The sequence below is a fragment of the Anomaloglossus baeobatrachus genome, chromosome 12 (assembly GCF_048569485.1).
Source record: "Anomaloglossus baeobatrachus isolate aAnoBae1 chromosome 12, aAnoBae1.hap1, whole genome shotgun sequence".
Taxonomy (NCBI): Eukaryota; Metazoa; Chordata; class Amphibia; order Anura; family Aromobatidae; genus Anomaloglossus; species Anomaloglossus baeobatrachus.
The window spans coordinates 38,405,960-38,425,031 of record NC_134364.1 but is presented as its reverse complement, the minus strand read 5'-3'; the positions used below and the strand labels follow the sequence as shown (position 1 = coordinate 38,425,031).

Here is a 19,072-nt window from a genome sequence, read left to right as displayed (position 1 = left end):
AACGTGGCCGGAGCGCCATGTAACCCAAAAGGCAAGACAACATAGTGGAAGAGACCCTCCGGCGTAACAAAAGCGGTTTTCTCCTTGGCGGACTCCGTCAGTGGCACCTGCCAGTACCCCTTGGTCAGGTCGAGCGTGGTAAAATATCGCGCCTGTCCCAGCCTATCAATCAGCTCATCCACCCGGGGCATGGGGTAGAGATCGAACTTGGATATTTCGTTCAATCTCCTAAAGTCATTGCAGAACCTTAAGGAGCCATCGGGTTTTGGTATTAGGACGATCGGACTAGCCCATTCACTCCGGGATTTTTCGATGACCCCCAGGCGTAACATTGTCTTTACTTCCTCCGATATGGCTTGTCGTCGAGCCTCCGGTACCCGGTATGACTTCAGGCGTACCTTCAGGTGGGGCTCGGTGACAATATCATGTCGTATCAGACTGGTCCTACCGGGCAGCTCGGAGAAGACATCGGGGTTCTGCTGAACCAACCGTCTGGCCTCTCGCCTCTGAGTCTTGGTGAGGGCTTCTCCAATCCTTACTTCCGGTTCGTCCTCTCCGGAGGTCGCTGGAGCCGGAGGTGAACGACCCGAAGAGGAGGGAGATGGGGAAAAAACAGCCATCAGGCTTTCCCGTTCCTGCCAAGGTTTTAATAGGTTGACATGGTATATTTGTTCAGGTTTCCGCCTACCGGGCTGCAATACTTTATAGTTAACCACCCCGACTCTTTCCTTTATCTCGTAGGGGCCTTGCCACTGAGCCAGGAATTTACTCTCCGCCGTGGGGATTAATACCAACACCCGATCCCCGGGTTTAAAGGTCCGCACGGTGGCTTGTCTATTGTAGCGGCCGCTTTGCGCGGCCTGAGCCTCCTGTAAATGCTCCTTCACAATTGGCATGACCGCGCTTATGCGGTTCTGCATACCGAAAATGTGTTCAATCACACTTTTATGGGGGGTGGGCTCTTGCTCCCATGTTTCCTTTGCCAGGTCCAACAATCCCCGGGGATGTCGCCCGTATAACAATTCAAAAGGCGAAAACCCCGTGGATGCCTGTGGCACCTCACGGATGGCAAACATCAAATAGGGAAGCATCATATCCCAGTCTTTCCCGTCTTTTGAAATCACCCTTTTGAGCATGGTTTTCAGGGTTTTATTGAAACGCTCGACTAAACCGTCCGTTTGAGGATGATACACAGACGTACGCAACTGCTTGATCTGGAGTAGCCGGCATAGCTCTTTGGTCACTTTAGACATGAATGGGGTCCCCTGATCCGTAAGGTTCTCCTTGGGCAACCCCACCCGGCAGAACACAGCAAACAACTCCCGAGCTATAAGCTTTGCTGCAGTATGTCTGAGAGGTATCGCCTCGGGATACCGGGTGGCATAGTCAACGATCACTAGGATGTGTTGGTGCCCTCGAGCGGACTTTACGAGGGGCCCCACCAGATCCATCCCTATCCGTTCAAAAGGGACTTCTATAATGGGTAACGGTACCAACGGACTGCGAAAATGGGTCAGGGGTGCGGTAAGCTGACACTCCGGGCAGGTTTTGCAGAACCGTTTTACCTCCCCAAAAACCCCGGGCCAATAGAACCTTTGCAATATTCGCTCCTGCGTTTTCTTGACCCCTAGGTGGCCACTCATCAGGTGTTTATGAGCCAAGTCGAGGACCCGCCGGCGATACGGCTGGGGCACCACCAACTGTTCTACCCCCACGCCCCGTATTTCATCTACCCGGTAGAGTAAATCTTGCTTAAGAGCGAAATGGGGGTACCTTACCTGGGCACCGGGCAGCTGTGCCACCCCGTCAACTACTGTCACCCGACTCCGGGCATGTATTAACGTAGGGTCCTGGAGTTGGGCTGTCCCAAACGTATCCGGGGACGCCTCCAACTCCGGGATGGGCTCGACCATTTCAGCCTCTCCTGCCAATACCTCTAGGGGTGACCTATCGGGTTCACACTCTGTCCCTATCATGGTGACCCCTACGGCAGGTGTCCCGGATTCAGGATTGTAGGGCTCAGGTCCCGGACTGACCAATATCTGAGGGGACTTAGGGGGTCCCCTCCATAAAGTCCAAAAATAGGGCAGATCCCTTCCTAGGATCACGTCATAAGGAAGAGTGTTAAGAAGTCCCACCTCATGTTGCACCTGACCGCAAGGTGCTGTGATGGTGACAATCCCCGTGGGATAGTCTCGGCGGTCCCCATGTATGCAAACCACCCCCACGGTACGTCCTGTGGCCTTTACTTTAGCCCTCAAGGTGGATCGCACAAGGGTCACTAAGCTCCCGGAATCCAACAATCCTGTAACCGGACATCCATTCACCTGTATTTGACACAAGTGGGGCTCCGTCTTTGGGGAGACCTGGTCAGCGGTACACACCACCTGAGCATACATTGAACCCCGCCGGGTAACCCCACAATCCATGGGCTCCGTGGTGAGTGGACACTGGGCTTCCATATGTCCCACCCGCTGGCACCACCAACATCTAATGGGGACGGAAACCCCCTTGACGGGTTGTCGTTTAGGGTACAGAACCTTCCGGACCTCAGGAATGGCGGGCGCGGCCTCTGACGGGACGGTAGGGGACTCCTGCACCGTTGTCAGCGGTGGGTCCTTGGCCCTAGGCTTGGAGGGGCCGGACCGACGGGCGGTACGCAAAGTCTCAGTGTCCTGTATCAAGTCCTGCGTAGCCACATGCCGCTCTACCAGGGACACTAATTGGTCCAGGGTACTCGGGTCACCCTGTCCTACCCACCGTTGAACGGTGACGGGTGAAGTGCGCACAAAACGATCCACTACTACCCTTTCCACCATTTGCGCCGGGCTCAGAGTGTCAGGCTGCAACCACTTTTTTACAAGATGCAATAAGTCATAGGCCTGGGAGCGTACGGGTTTGGCTTCCTCATAGAACCACTGATTTACCCGCTGAGCCCGTACATAGGTATTCACCCCCAACCGAGCCAGTATTTCGGCTTTCAGGGTCACATAGTCAATGGCGTCCTCGGTACAGAGGTCCAGGTACGCTTTTTGGGGTTCCCCCGTCAGATAGGGCGACAATACCGCTTTTCCCGCTCGGCCACCCGCTCAAACACCGCCAGGAACGCTTCCACATCATCCCCCGGGGTCATCTTTTGCAACGCTTGTCTCACCGCTTTCCGGACGCTTCCGTCGTCACCCGGTCCCGGGGTTGTTGCTGCCGGTCCGGCACGGATCGACTTGGCCAGGAGGACCATCTGTTCTTGGTGCCTCTGTTCCTGCAATTTCAAGGATTGCTGGTGCTGTTGCTGCTGATGATCCAACGTCAGGAGCAGGTGTGTATTCATCTGTTGTTGCTGTGCAGTAGCCTGAGCCAGCTGCTTTAGTATGTCCTCCATGGCGTTGCCGGGTTTGGGCTGTAGTATAGCCGCTTGAATCCAGGACATGTGCTACCGGGTCACCAGAAATGGAAGCTACACCTCACCGGGCTGGCATGCCCGCATTCTCCACCATATGTGAGGTAGCGTGGTCGGCTGCGCAGCAGAAGACACGGGATCCAGGCATTAAGGTTCACAGCACACGGTTTAATGTCCAAACAAAAGTCCACAACAATATACATGTGCCTCTCCAGCAGAGAACTCAGGGAGTTCTGTTCACTCCCTCACACTCGGCACACCTGCCCTTGTTCCTGTTTCCATTTAACCCTTCCTTCAGCCTGTAGGGAAACAGCATTAACCCTAGAGTGGATTTACTTTCTATCATGGAGTGAGCACAACCGGGGCGAGACATACCGGCCGTCATAGATAACCCCGGTCACAGTCTCACAATATATATATGTATGTATGTATATATATATATGTATATATATGTATGTATGTGTATATATATATATATGTATATATATGTATGTATATATATATATATGTATATATATGTATGTGTATATATATATATATATATATATATATATATATATATATATATATATATATATATATATATATATATATATATATATATGTATGTATGTGTATAAATATATATCTATATATATATATATATATATATATATATATATGTGTGTATATATATGTGTATATATATGTGTATATATACATATATATATATGTGTGTGTATATATATATATATATATATATATATATATATGTGTATGTATATATATATGTGTATGTATGTATATATATATGTATATATATAATCTCTATGTATGTATGTCTATCTCTCTCATATATAAGTATGTGTATATTAATATATTTGTGTATATGTAATTATATTAATATAATACAATCTAGTGCTACCAATTTGCCAAATGTCTACCCAAGATTTACGGGATCGGTTCTGGGATCGGGTTCTATGCGGGATTTTATGTAAAGGATCTGCTGATTTTAGAGCGTCTCTGTTGGCGTTTTGATCACTTCTTCCTCCTATAAAATGTATTATCTGGACAATAATTGCTGTTTTCCAAAGTCTGAGTGTGATATTGTAAACTTCCTAGCACGTTCTGCAGAAGTAAATGCCCTCCCAGGTAAGGTGAATCCTCTGCAGCGCAGGAATACCCGTCCTGGCCTCCCCGCTCCTGCAGGATTGTGTCTTCTCCTGGTGCTTGCACTATCAATGAGCGGAGGATGGTTATGGACACAGCAATGTAACTGAAACTGGGGATTTTGCCACTGGATGCCAGTAATTTTAGCATAAAGCCTTTCCGCAGGAAGCCAATTATCTGCTTAGGGCAGACTTCCTGTGCTGTCCATGACACTGAATGATCTGCTGTGTCAGCTATTAACCCCTTAATTTCTGCATATTTAAGGATTTCCAAGCCTAAAAGCTTTTTTTTTTTTTTTTCTTCTTCCTCCTTCCTTCCTCTTGTGTAATCGGAAGTCCAAGGGTATGTGCACACGCCATCTTTTTCAGGCAGGATTTAGGATGCTCCAAAAATGCTCAAAAGAATGGATATGTGCATCTGTATGTAAGGAAAAAAAAAACACCTAATGTTCATAGGTTAAGGCTTTTGAGTGCCTTTAACCACGTCAGGTTTCCGAAGTTGGCAAGCAGATAAAAGAAGTGATCCGACCATTCTCCAGGCATCTTCTGCTCAAAACGGTACAATAGGAGTCAAAGGGCCAGCTCGAGAGATACCTGGGCGTACTTTGGAGAATTGTCCCAGCAATTTGACTTCAAAAACTCTAATTTTGTTAAAGTACAAAAGAACCCAGAAAAACGCCAATAAAAGACCACCCTAAGAGGATGAAAAACATTAAAACGCCTGTGCTCAAAAACAAAGCAAGCGCTCGGGAAATTACTAAAAAAAAACGCAGAAGTGTCTTCCTCTCGGGAAAACTGAGTAGTTTCAAGATGCCGTCTGCCAAAGAAAAATGTCTTAGGCTGTGTGCGCACGTTGCGTTTTTTCCCTTCGTTAATACTGCATTTTACACTGCAGCATTTCAGTGCCAAATTGCATGCGTTCTGCTTCCCCAGCAAAGTCTATGAGAAGTCTGAAAATTCAATGCACAGGCTGCGTTCTTCAACGCAGCGTTTTGGGTGCCAAAAATCGCTGCGGGAAAAAAAAGCAGCATGTTACTTCTTTTGTGCGTTGTAGCTGTGATCTCAACCCATTGAAATCAATGATGTGGGTCAAAACGCAACCAAAATGCACTTGGACTGCATTTTTGTTGCGTTCCGCATGCTTTTTTGATTAACAAAACGCAGGTCTTTCAGTCTGTCTGTCGGTCAGTCTCTTTCTCTGTCAGTTGGTCACTCTGTCTCTTTCTGTCAGTCGATCTCTCCCTCTCTCTTTCATACTCACCGTTCACCGATCACCAGCGTGGCGCTGCACGGCTGTCACACTGCTCGGCGTCTTTTCCTCTTTTGAAAATGCCGGCCACTCATTATTCCATCTCATATTCCCTTCTTTCCCTGCCCACCGGCGCCTATGATTGGTTGCAGTCTGACAGCTGTCTCACTGCTACCAATTACAGCCGCCGATGGGCGGGTCGATATCATGCAGTAAAGTAAATAATTAACAAAAAACATGCTGTCCCCCCCAATTTTGATACTTCCAAGATAAAGCCACACGGCTGAAGGCTGGTTTTCTCAGGATGGGGAGCCCCCAGCCTAAAAAGATCAGCCAGCAGCCGCTCGGATTTGCCGCATCCATTAGATGCAACAGTCCCGGGACTCTACCCGGCTCATCCCGAATTGCCCTGGTGCGGTGGCAATCGGGGTAATAAGGAGTTAATGGTAGCCCATAGCTGCCAGTATGTCCCAGGTTAATCATGGCAGGCGTCTCCCCGAGATACCATCCATGATTAACCTGTAAGTTAAAGAAAATAAACACATACACCCAAAAAAATCCTTTTATTTGGAATAAGACAAAAAAAACCTCCCTCTTTCACCACTTTATTAAAATCCCCAAACATCCCTTCAGGTCCGGCGTAATCCACACGTCCCTCGACGCTTTTAGCTCTGCTACATGAAGCTGACAGGTGCGGCAGTAGAACACCACCGCTTGCTGTCAGCTCCACAGCAACTGAAGTGAGTCGTGTGATCAGCGATGACGTTACCCGCGGCCACCGCTCTCAGGTGGAGGACGCCAGCTGTGACCGCGGGTGACCTGAGTGACTGCACCACTGATCACGCGGCTCACTTCAGTCACTCGGGGGATTTGCGGTCACCGGTGAGTTTTTCACGGGTGACCGCTAATCAGGACGCGACACACAGAGCCGCTGGATGACAATGAAGTCTGGTGAAGTTCATCCGAGTTCATTATCATCGCGCGACTGTCTGTGTCTGCTGTCAGCGGGCATGTAGCAGAGCTGAATTGCCGGGGGAACGCACACTCTCAAAATGCATGCGTTTTGGATGCATTTTTTTACACAAAGGCAGTGTTTACAGTTCTCCAGTCTGCCAGAGGGTGCGTTTTTTTCCTGCACTCGACAGAACGCAGCGTACGCACATACCCTTAATGCCACATGATACATTGCAAGAAATGTGGGTTGTAAGATATTACAAAAGTGCAATGTGCGTGTCTTTTGTGGCTCGTTTGTGTCATTAGCTTTTCTATAAATTATCCTTTACTCCCCATTATCTGTTTATGAAAGGATTGGGCCAAACTCTTGCAGATTGCAAATACTACACACACTGTTTTAAAACAAAAAAGCGTATTACGGTACGGTATATACTTTATAAAAAGAAAACACTAATTGGATACACGGGTACATGTACCTAGAAAATACTGTACTGCAATGGTTATGTCACTTATTGAGTTTGTGTCCGCTGTCAGGCGTCCGACACGGGTAGGTTGGATGATGGCGAGGTGCCCATGCACTGTGAAGATCAAAGGCTTTACAAATAATAATAAAAATATATCCTATAATCCACATGTCGAAATTCACACACTCCATATTGTAGCCTGGACGGCAAAGCAAAAAGTATACAAGTAAGCAGAGTGTAAATACAGCAAGGTGGCTCATCATTTTTGTAAAATTTTGCCCCGTTTTCGTCCCTTAGCCTCTGTCTATTGCTAGCTACAAATTGGGTTAACGGAGAACCTGGCAATGAGCTCCTTATCTGTGGTTTTCGGAGCGCCTCTCCTATGATTTATGACCACAATCCACATCACAGTTGAATGCAGGAATACAGAAAGTGTAAAAGCCAAACTGCTTTATTATTTATTTTATTTCCCCCCACTACTTCCTCATTGATGATGCTTGACTTGCTGGGGCAGCGCTGGTCTCTACTTGCACGTTCTTTACATTGTGCAATGACAGTGCACTCTGTTGCCGGCTCATCTCCTCTCATTAGAGACTGCAAGAGAGTGCACTGACATTGTGCAGTGAGAAGAACTGGACGCATGTTCGGTAGGGCAGGAACTCGCCCAGCCTCGGAAACAGGCGTCACTGATGACGCTTCATTTGAAGGTGGGGACAATGGCGGCGACTTTGCACCCTGAGGATGACTTGTTTGAGTATCCCAATATGCAATGGGAATTCTCGAATGAAGATTTATCAGAGTATGTGGTGTGAAAAAAAATTAATGCCAAGTACTGAGGGAAGGATATTGAATGTTGAATACAGTATATTAGAAAAAAAAAGATTAGCCTTAATAAAATTTCATTTTGTACCACAATAACAGATGGACAATACCTTTTTTGAAACTAAATAGATGCATTTTGGTACACATATGGATCACCTGTGTGCATTGTGTTTTAAAAAGAATCTTAATTGTTACACCCACCCCCACCCCCCTTTCTACCTTTTGTTACTTAAAGGGGTTGTCCACTACTTTTACATTGATGCCCTATCCTTAGGCTAGGTCATAAATGTCTGATCGTCTGGGGTCTGACACCTCGCACCCCTGCCGATGATCAGCAGGCAGAAATGCTCAGTTCCGGAGCTGCCCTGTCTTCTGATAGCTGCCAACGCTGGGTACTGCATATCTGCCTCCTATTGATTAGAATCAGAGGTGTATGTGCAGTACTCGGCCGCGGCAACTATCAGAAGACGGGGCAGCTCCGGAACTAAACATTTTCTGCTGCCGCCACCGGGACCGTCAACAGCTGATCAACAGTGGGATGTTGGACCCCCGCCAATCAGACATTGATTAACTATTCTATGGATAGGCCATCAATGTAAAAGTGGTGGACAACCCCTTTAAATAAAGTACCTGCCATTTTTGGTAACTTTTCAGAATAAACTGTTGGGTGAATAAATGAAGGGTAACAAAACTCCTGGTCATTATCTGACGTAGATTGTACATTTTCATCAGTGTTCCCTTCTGAATGCCATCGTCTCTCATCTGCAGTTCACTCTGAGCTGGTAAGAAGAGACTAACCTCAACGAGTGCTCGCTCTCAGCATTTAGCGGTGAGCCATACAGCTGAGCATGGTTAGCTTTCCTGTTTCCTCTAACCTCAGTGATGTCTCCCATGCACTAAGCTGGGACAGGAGAGGAATATTACAAATTGCACTGCAGTACTGTGCGGTGTAGATGTGAATACAGCTCTGGCATAAGAGCCGGCGGTGATGTCGCTCTTTGACATCGAAGTCTAAGGGTATATTCGCATGTGGCTGCTTTTAAAAAGTGACACTTCATTCTGGGAGTTAGGTTCCAAAATGCATAATGCGGGGGTGTCCAGTACCTATAAGCCAAGGTAGCCACGTCACCTAAAATTTTGCTGCTCATGCCTCTGCTTTTGTTTCTGTGCACGCCTCTGCTTTTGTTTGTGTGCACGGAGGTTCTGAAGGTCTTGAGGTGTACGTCTTGTGTTTCTCGCAGCTCCTCTGTGTAAAGCGTCATGTGCTCCAGGACCTCACACCACTCCCGCCAGTAATCTCATCCCTTGTCTTCTATAATACAGCAGCAGAACAAAAGCCCGGATCACATGTACTCCTGGCCTGCTGGGCTCGTGGGAAAGATAAGGCCACAACAACACTGAGCTTTTGTCTTTCTGAGCCGAACGCTCTGCAGCCTCCGAAATCCTGACACACGTGGAAGCAGAACGAGCAGTTTACCTATATAGGAAGCTCTGCATTCTGTGGGTATCGAAGAGGATTTCCTGCCAAAACACACCGATATATACGACATAAGAGTAGGGAATGCTTGGCTTCTTTTTTTTGTACCTTTTTTTTGCATAAGTAATAACAGTAATGCAGCCATATTGGTCATCTGTCCTAAGATCTTGCACTACAGCATTAACGTATATCTGTGTAGCATGGCAAGATTGTAAAGACAAGTAACGCCTTTTATACACCGCTGATAACACAGAATTCCCCATTAATAAAAGGTTATGTCACAGCTGACCCTGTCCTCACAATGGCTTGTGCACACGCTCATTAGATGCTTCAGTACAAAAGATAGGGTCAATTTGTTCATTGTGGCCGGTTTACATGTGCATTTCCAAAAATTGGTGTTCGTCTAAAAAAAAATAATCCAGTGTGAAATATTGAAAATTGCAATATGTTTATCTTTTATGATTGTGATATGGAAACTAATGACAGTTTTAAAGAAAAATGTACTGTTTTATTTTTATATAATATATATATATATATATATATATATATATATATATATATATATATATTTATTTATATATATATTTATTTATATTTATTATTATTTTATTTTTTTTACAGCACCATTGGTTCCATGGTGCCTTGCATATGGAAGGTTTACATACAAATATAAATTTACAATGATCGAAATAACATGGACAGACGGGTACAGAGAGGAGGGGGCCCTTCCAGTCTACAGAGTAAAGGGGAGGGGGATTGTAGGTTTGGGATGGCAGTTGGAGTATTGCTGGCTGAGAGGTTTTTTCAGGTTCCTTCTGAATGCTCTGAATATTGGCGTTAATAAGATGTGTTGGGGTGCAGAATTCCAGAAGATGGGGGGATACTCTGGAGAAGTCTTGGAGGCAATTTGGTGAAGAATGTACAAAAGAGGAGGAGAAGAGGAGATCTTGGGAGGACCAAAGATTACATGTGGCAAGATATGAGATTAGTTCGCAAATAAATATATGGAGTATACAGATTCTGGATGGCTTTGTTGGTCAATTTTAGCAGTTTAAACTGAATCTGTTGGGAATTTTAGAAACCAATTTGCGTAGTAGTAGTTAGGCGGGCTTTGCACGTTGCGACATCGCAAGCCGATGCTGCGATGTCGCACGCGATAGTGCCCGCCCCCGTCGCAGGTACGATATCGTGTGATAGCTGGCGTAGCGAAAATTATCGCTACGCCAGCTTCACATGCACTCACCTGTCCTGCGACCGTCGCTCTGGCCGGCGACACGCCTCATTCCTAAGGGGGCGGGTCGTGCGGCATCATAGCGACGTCACACGGCAGGCGGCCAATAGCGGCGGAGGGGCGGAGATGAGCAGGATGTAAACATCCCACCCACCTTCTTCCTTCCGTATAGCCGCCGGCGGCAGGTAAGGAGATGTTCCTCGCTCCTGCGGCTTTACACACAGCGATGTGTGCTGCCGCAGGAACGAGGAACAACATCGTACCTGTCGCGGCACCGGCATTATGGAAATGTCGGTGAATGCAACGATGATACGATAACGACGCTTTTGCGCTCGTTCATCGTATCATCTAGCATTTGCACAGTACGATGTCGAAAGTGACGCCGGATGTGCGTCACTTTCGATTTGACCCCACCGACATTGCACGTGCGATGTCGCAACGTGCAAAGCTGCCCTTAGGAGGGAGGTGGATTAGTCCGCAGCAGACTTGATGGACTGGAAAGGTGCAAGTCTGTTAGTTGGGAAGCCATAGAAGAGAATATCACAGTAGTCAAGGCGGGAGATGATGAGGGCATGCACTGACATTTGCCCACTTGGTAAAAGCCATTAACATTTGCTCTAAATAAAAAGGTCCATAACTATTTGGCAGATTTAAGAAAAAAAAATTCTCAGAGTGTCTGGAATAAAACAAGAGGAAAAAAACCCGACCATGCTCTTTTTGGTGACTGATCGAATATATTTTCTTTTTTTTTTTCTCTCTATAAAAATAAATGTGAAAATGCCATTTGGATTAAAAATTACACTTACTAGTGTCTGGTAAGTGCAAGTTTAATCCGTATTCATTATTATTTCTACTACAGAATACTTGCCAAATGTATGTCGCTGCCACCGTGAACTTCACCTCCCCCCCTCTGTCTGGACATGGACAATCACTTGTCACAGTTGTTCTCTCTCAATAATAATTTGTTTTCTTTATTTTTTATTAAAGTATTAATTCTGGAAATGGTGGAGAACAGTGACCTCAGCAACAAGGTCCTAAAGATCACGGACTTTGGCCTTGCGAGAGAATGGCACAGGACCACCAAGATGAGTGCGGCCGGGACGTATGCCTGGATGGCTCCGGAAGTCATCCGCTCCTCTATGTTCTCAAAGGGCAGCGATGTGTGGAGGTAAGATATGTAATGGCATACATCTGTATAATAGAAGTAACAGATGTAGAGTCCAAAGTGTATATGCAGCAACATGTATGGTCACCATTGCCATTACCACCCAACGTTTTTGGTGTATAGACGTCAGTCTACGTAATTTATTCTTCTATATTGAATCCAAAGATATATCCTTGCACAACTAGGCAGATTTTATTCAGGAATGTTACAAAGCGGAATGACTCCTTACATACCCTCCTCATCTCCTGCTTGGACTACTTCCCATCTAATACTTTATTCCTTTTGTTTTTTGTTTTTTTTTGTTTTAACTTTGTCTTGAGTTTGTCTTGACTCTAGTATAGGGGATAGTTTACTTTATCACTTTGGTTCTGACTGCTTAAAATAGAGAAGCGCTGTACTTTCTATTTTCAGCAGACCCCTAGACAATAAGTGAAGGCCGTGTATGCGCACTGCATCGGTCAAGGTTCTGCAGTGCTCCAAATTCTCTACTAAGTTACCCCATCTTGGTAATGATCATCCTGCCTTGTATATGATCCCCATCCTTGTATGTATGTCACTCATTCTGATATAGCCCTTATTCTGATATAGCCCCCATCCTGATATATACCCACATCCTGATATGTACCCCCATCCTGACATGTACCCCCGTCCTGACATGTACCCCCGTCCTGACATGTACCCCCGTCCTGACATGTACCCCCGTCCTGACATGTACCCCCGTCCTGACATGTACCCCCGTCCTGACATGTTACCCCGTCCTGACATGTTACCCCGTCCTGACATGTACCCCCGTCCTGACATGTACCCCCGTCCTGACATGTACCCCCGTCCTGACATGTACCCCCGTCCTGACATGTACCCCCGTCCTGACATGTACCCCCGTCCTGACATGTACCCCCGTCCTGACATGTACCCCCGTCCTGACATGTACCCCCGTCCTGACATGTACCCCCGTCCTGACATGTACCCCCGTCCTGACATGTACCCCCGTCCTGACATGTACCCCCGTCCTGACATGTACCCCCGTCCTGACATGTACCCCCGTCCTGACATGTACCCCCGTCCTGACATGTACCCGCGTCCTGACATGTACCCGCGTCCTGACATGTACCCGCGTCCTGACATGTACCCGCGTCCTGACATACACCCGCATCCTGACATACACCCGCATCCTGACATACACCCGCATCCTGACATACACCCGCACATATATATATATATATATACATATATACATACATACATATATACATACATACATACATACATACATACATACATACATACATACATACATACATACACAAAGCAAGAAGGCCTGCGGAGACACCATCACATGTTTCTCAACGCTGGCAGGAAACTAGCCAGGTCTTTCACCGGGAAGGAACAACCACGGGAAGGGCAGTCTCCAGTCAAGGAGACCACCTATGCCAAACATGGTATCCATCCACAGACAGCAGTTTCGGGGTATTTGCCCCTTATCAGTGTGGAGTAGGAATCTGGCTAGTGGGACATTGCCTAGTAAAAGACTATGTGAGCAAGGATGGTTGACCTTAGGTGAAAGACCTGGCTAGTTTCCTGCCAGCGTTGAGAAACATGTGATGGTGTCTCCGCAGGCCTTCTTGCTTTGAATATTTCCCAGGGGGCATTGCTCTAGAATCACTGCGTTGAGAAACACGTGATGGTGTCTCCGCAGTGGTGGATGTTGATCTCCCTAAGGTCAACCATCCTTGCTCATATATATATATATATATATATATATATATATATATATATATATATATATATATATATATATATATATATATATATATATATTTACCCCATCCTAATAGATATATATCTACCTGTCTATCTATCTCTCTCTCTCTCTCTCTATATATATATATATATATATATATATATATATATAAATATATATTCCATATCTCTCTCTCTCTCTCTCTCTCTCTCTGTATGTATATGTGTATCTATATGTGTATATATATATATGTATATATGTGTGTGTATATGTGTGTATATATATATATATATATATATATATATAATATATATATATATAATCTCATATATACCCTCATCCTGCTATATACCCCCATCCTGCTATATGGCCTGCATCCTGTGGCACAGAAAAAAACCCCATTCAGACTCCACTTTCCTCACTCCAGCAGCATCGCTCGTCCTGCTGTCTGTGTCAGCAGCAGCGTCACTGACCTGTGTGGAGCCGGTCACTGTACCCTGCAGCATTGCAATGCCCTCCTGTCTGCCGGCTGATGTGTGTGGAGAGCGGTGAGCACAGTGATGACGTCATCGCTGTGTTCACCGCTCACTTCACATATCAGCAGCCCGCAGACAGGAGGACATCGCGATGCTGCAGGGAACGGTGAGTATACCGTACTTATTCACTGCCCTCTGCGCTGATGATGATGTGCGGGGGGCAGTGAATACAGCCACACATGATCACTCCAGGCTGTAGTTGCCAGGGGTGATCACACGGGCTGGCTGTTTATTATGCGTGCATCCCCCGCCCATCATCCCGCCCACCTCTCAGCGTCGGCTTCAGCGCTGAGAGATGATGGGCGGGAGGATGCATGCATATGAAATGAGTGGGCACACGTGGTCACGGCAGGCACTGCTACAGCCTGCACATGCCGCCGCTGACCTGCTCCACCGCAGCACCCTCATTCTTCGCAGCCATGCCCTACATTCAGACTATAAGATGCACACACCCCCCCTCCAACATTTGTGGGGAAATAGTGCGTTTTATAGTCCGAAATATAAATATATATATATATATATATATATATATATATATTATAATATTGGGAGTTGCATTACTGGTATATAAGTGATGTTAAAAAATGAGGTACTTGGCTCATAAGTTGGTCAGTTCATGAGAGCCCAACAGCCAACAACAAGGCTTACTCCTTTGTTGGCACGCTAACCTTATGCCTCTACTTGGGCTGAAAGCCTAAAATTTTAAGGGCAGCCAGAATCCAGCTCTAATTAATTAAAATGCCCGGGTAGAAGCATATAAGGTTTGGATCACAACAAAGGGATATGCCTTGTCGCTGGTCGTTGGGTACTCATGAATTGGCCAATTTGTGCACTAAGTACCTAATTTCTTATCATTTCTATAGCATTAATGTAGTTCTAATTTCATACAGTCAATGTTTACATATTATAGCATTACAGAGAACAGCTGTATTTATAGCATTATTGAAATATAATTAATAAAAAAAAAATATCTGGCTGATCCGCAGGTTGCTTCATACTTTGATTTAGGGTTTGCTTCCACTGAAGTTGCTGGCTTAAACAATAAGCGTGTCTGGATTTCCTTCTGTTCTAGAGAGGATGTCCTTTACCAGACGTAGCAAGATAGGAGAAGTGCATGCACTGGCATTGTTTTGCTCCGATCAGCGGTGTTTTAGCTTTATACAGAATATATTCTCAGACCCTGGCGAGACATGTGCCGTAAAGGTGATAACCGGAGCCAAGAGCCGACATAGTGACTTTCTTCTCTTTCCTACAGCTATGGAGTCCTGCTGTGGGAGTTGTTGACTGGAGAAGTGCCATTTCGGGGAATTGATGGGCTAGCCGTCGCTTATGGAGTTGCCATGAATAAGCTGTCGCTTCCAATTCCCTCCACCTGCCCAGAACCCTTCACCAGACTTATGGAAGGTGAGGTCCCATGTGCACCAATGGTCATAATCAAGACTGATGCCATTCTGTACACAGTGTTTCCACCATTACTTTGGTCAATTTATGGCTGAAAATAAAAACTCTTATCTGATTGGGTTAATCCCGATATGACATGTTAACCCCTATCCATACTATAAGGGAACAACTTGCTAGGACTAGAATCCCTGGGGCCCTGAGAGTCTTGAATAGAGTGGAGGTGCGCACACTTATAGGGTTGTTCCCATCTCCAACATCTTGTCCCAATAGGTAGTAGTTGTAATAATATACCATATTTTTCATTTTTTAAGGCGCACCAGATTATAAGACGCACCCCAACTTTAGCGGAGGAAAATAGGAATTTTTAATGTTAAAATGAGGGTCCGTTTTATAATCCTAGTGCGTCATAATCCTAATCCTCACCAGGGTGGAGCGGCGGTGATGGAGCTGCTCTTGAAGGTCACAGGAGGCCGGGTCAGTGATGCTGCAGGTTCAGAGGTGGGGGTGTTGTGGCTCAGGAGGGTCAGCGATACTGCGGGAGGTACTCAGGAGCGTCACAGGACTAGGTGTCTCGGCGGCGAGTGCCATTGTTCTGACTGCGGGCTCAGTTGAATCGCTGGCGTTTGACGAGATGGACTTCAAGAATATGGCCGCCGAGAAGGAGCATAGGCAGATAGGATTCTGTGGCCATTCTCTTGATGTCCATATCGTCAATCTGCACACGCGCAGCCTCCACAGCAATTTTGCTGAAGTCCATCTTGTTAACTGGGCGATTCAGTGGAGCCCACAGTCAATTTAATGCACCTGCCACCAAGACACCCCATCCTAAGACCCTCCTGAGCTGCTCCACTGCTCCCCCGAGCCCTCAGTATTGCTGACCCTGCCTCCTATGACCCCGCCCAATCACCGCCGTCCCAGTAAGCCATATCTGGATTGTAAGATGCACCCCCATCTTACACCCAGTTTTGGTGGTGGGGGGTGGGGGGAGGAGTGAGTCTTATAATCTGGAAATACGGTAGTAATATTAGCATATGCCTCCAATTAGACATGTAGTATAAATCTCGTTAATTTTTTGTAGTATAAATCTCGTGACATAGCCATGTCTCTTATCTCATGTGCAGGGTATTGCAGCTTAGGTATCCATGGTTATGACCTAAGCTGCAATACCCTGCACATGAGGTAAGTCAAATGGCTTTATCAGGACTATACTATGTTTCTGATTGCAGGCATTTGCTAATATTATCACACCGATTACATATTGGGATGATCTTAGAGATGGGAATACCTCTTCTTCTTCTTTTTTTTTTTTTTTTCTTTTTCTCTCCTTTTTCTTCTACATGCAGCTTCACATCTGTCCACAGATTGTGTCTGATATTGCACCTGTGCTCCAGTGCAGTGTATAGTGCAGAACTGCAATACCACACACCGCCTGCATTTAGGGGGTGGCGCTGGTTGTGAAGAAGGCAGCCATTTATTCTTCATCCTATACGCCCTGTTAGTGAATAGCTTTTATGCTGATCCTTTTAATTTAATCACCATTTGCAGGCCATTAGTATACATCTTTTTTTTATTTTCTACAGATTGTTGGAATCCAGATCCCCATTGTCGCCCCTCATTTACTAACATCCTATTCCAGTTGACAACAATAGAGGAATCTGGGTTTTTTGAGATGCCCAAAGACTCTTTCCATTCATTACAAGAAGATTGGAAGCAGGAGATCCAGGAGATGTTTGACCAACTCAGGGCAAAGGAGAAGGTACGGATGACATGTGCTTTTCTAAGTTCTTTGTGGTTATATTCCAAAGGACAAAATAAGTCAGACGTAATGTTTTTATTTCCTTTTTAATTAATTTGTAGGAGCTAAGGAGCTGGGAGGAGGAGCTGTCGCGGGCAGCCCTGGAGCAGAAGAATCACGAGGAACTTCTCCGAAGAAGGGAGCAAGAGTTGGCAGAGAGGGAAATCGACATCTTGGAGCGAGAATTAAACATTATCATCCATCAGCTCTGCCAAGAGAAGCCTAAGGTGAAGAAGCGCAAAGGCAAGTTCAAGAAGAGCCGCCTTAAGCTGAAAGACGGAAACATCATCAGTCTGCCATCAGGTGCGTGATTTAGTGCAGCTCAATTTAAGATTATTCCCATCTCAATACCTGGATCGTGCGTGTACATACAATCAATTTTGCAATTTACTGCTTGTTAAATTTTTCAGCCATTCTTGAGATAATACTTTGAACAGCTTGTTGCCTTGGAGACCAACCAACGCTGCTCGACATCAGTAGATGTGCAGAGCTTACAAGCTATTTTCTATCAAGCTTGTAAGCCCTTATATAAAACTGGCCTGGATCACTGGAGCACACTGTTGCCTCCTAATCCTCGTCAGCAGCATAGTGCTTACTTGCTAGACAGCAGAGGCAAGCGGTCTCCTAGGCAATGAGCTGTAAAGAAAAGAAAATTCTTTATCTCAAGAATGGCTAAAAACTTTAATCTAATATATAAAGCTGTGAGTGTATGTGTGTGTGTCCATGTCCGCTATAGGAATCCGCACCATCGCATTTACAATCACAAAATTTTGCACAGACACTCCATGTGACCCAGGGAACGTCATAGACTATGTTTGGGCTGGAAAATTTAACCCTGTGCTTTCCAGTTACTCTCCAAAAATCCTGCCTCTATTAAACTGAATGGAGGTGGGAGCTACAGGCTATAAATAGCAACTGTCAGTGGTTGCTATAGGAACAAAATAAACTGTTCGTATAAGAAGCTTATGTGTGAGGTAATAAGATGTCGGTGGTGAGACGGATAGCGAGAGACAGAAAAAGACAGATTGACAGAGACAGACCGGGCAAAGGGAGAAACACACACACACACAGAGACAGACACAGAGAGAGAGACAGACACACATAGAGACAGAGATAGAGACAGACAGACAGACAGACAGACAGACAGACAGACAGCGACACAGTTACTATCCCGGGCAACGCCGGGTACTACAGTAAGTAAGAAATTGCAAAAGTGCTTATTATATTCCCCTTTTAACTATATACAATAAGAGGGTTAACAAGATTCTTTTGCACCTAACATTTTCATGATATCATAAAAAGTCTATGGCAATCCCTTTGCGAATTTAGCACTGTTTAATTCCTTAATGTAACTTGATAGTGGGTCACAACAATCTGCCCCCCTACCCATGTAATGCAAAACGTCCCCATCTTATATAGTGGTGACATACTGCTAGGATACGCCATTATGTATTTTTCAGCCACTGATTGACAACTCTGCTATTTCAGTAGGCCATTACTGTCTAAGATGATAATAACCCTGTACAACCAGGAAAAGATCACTGATGACAAAGGGCTTCTCAGCATTGAAATTACAACACCAAAAAGGAAAAGTCATGACATTATGGAAATCACAGGATGGTTAGACCTGTTGATGATATGCAAGTGAACTAAATTTTTATAACCTCAAATTTTCCAATATAGAGTGTGAGC

The 19,072-nt window shown here is 45.6% G+C and overlaps 1 protein-coding gene across 1 annotated transcript in view; it reads left to right on the top strand.

Annotated features, from left to right (window-relative positions):
• MAP3K9 (mitogen-activated protein kinase kinase kinase 9) overlaps positions 1 to 19,072 on the top strand; it is a 102,459-nt gene that overhangs the window by 53,415 nt on the left and 29,972 nt on the right. The window contains exons 3-6 of the mRNA XM_075331068.1: positions 11,730 to 11,910; positions 15,440 to 15,588; positions 17,166 to 17,341; positions 17,443 to 17,683. Of these exons, the coding sequence (XP_075187183.1) occupies positions 11,730 to 11,910; positions 15,440 to 15,588; positions 17,166 to 17,341; positions 17,443 to 17,683 (747 nt within the window). The remainder of the gene's footprint in view (positions 1 to 11,729; positions 11,911 to 15,439; positions 15,589 to 17,165; positions 17,342 to 17,442; positions 17,684 to 19,072) is intronic.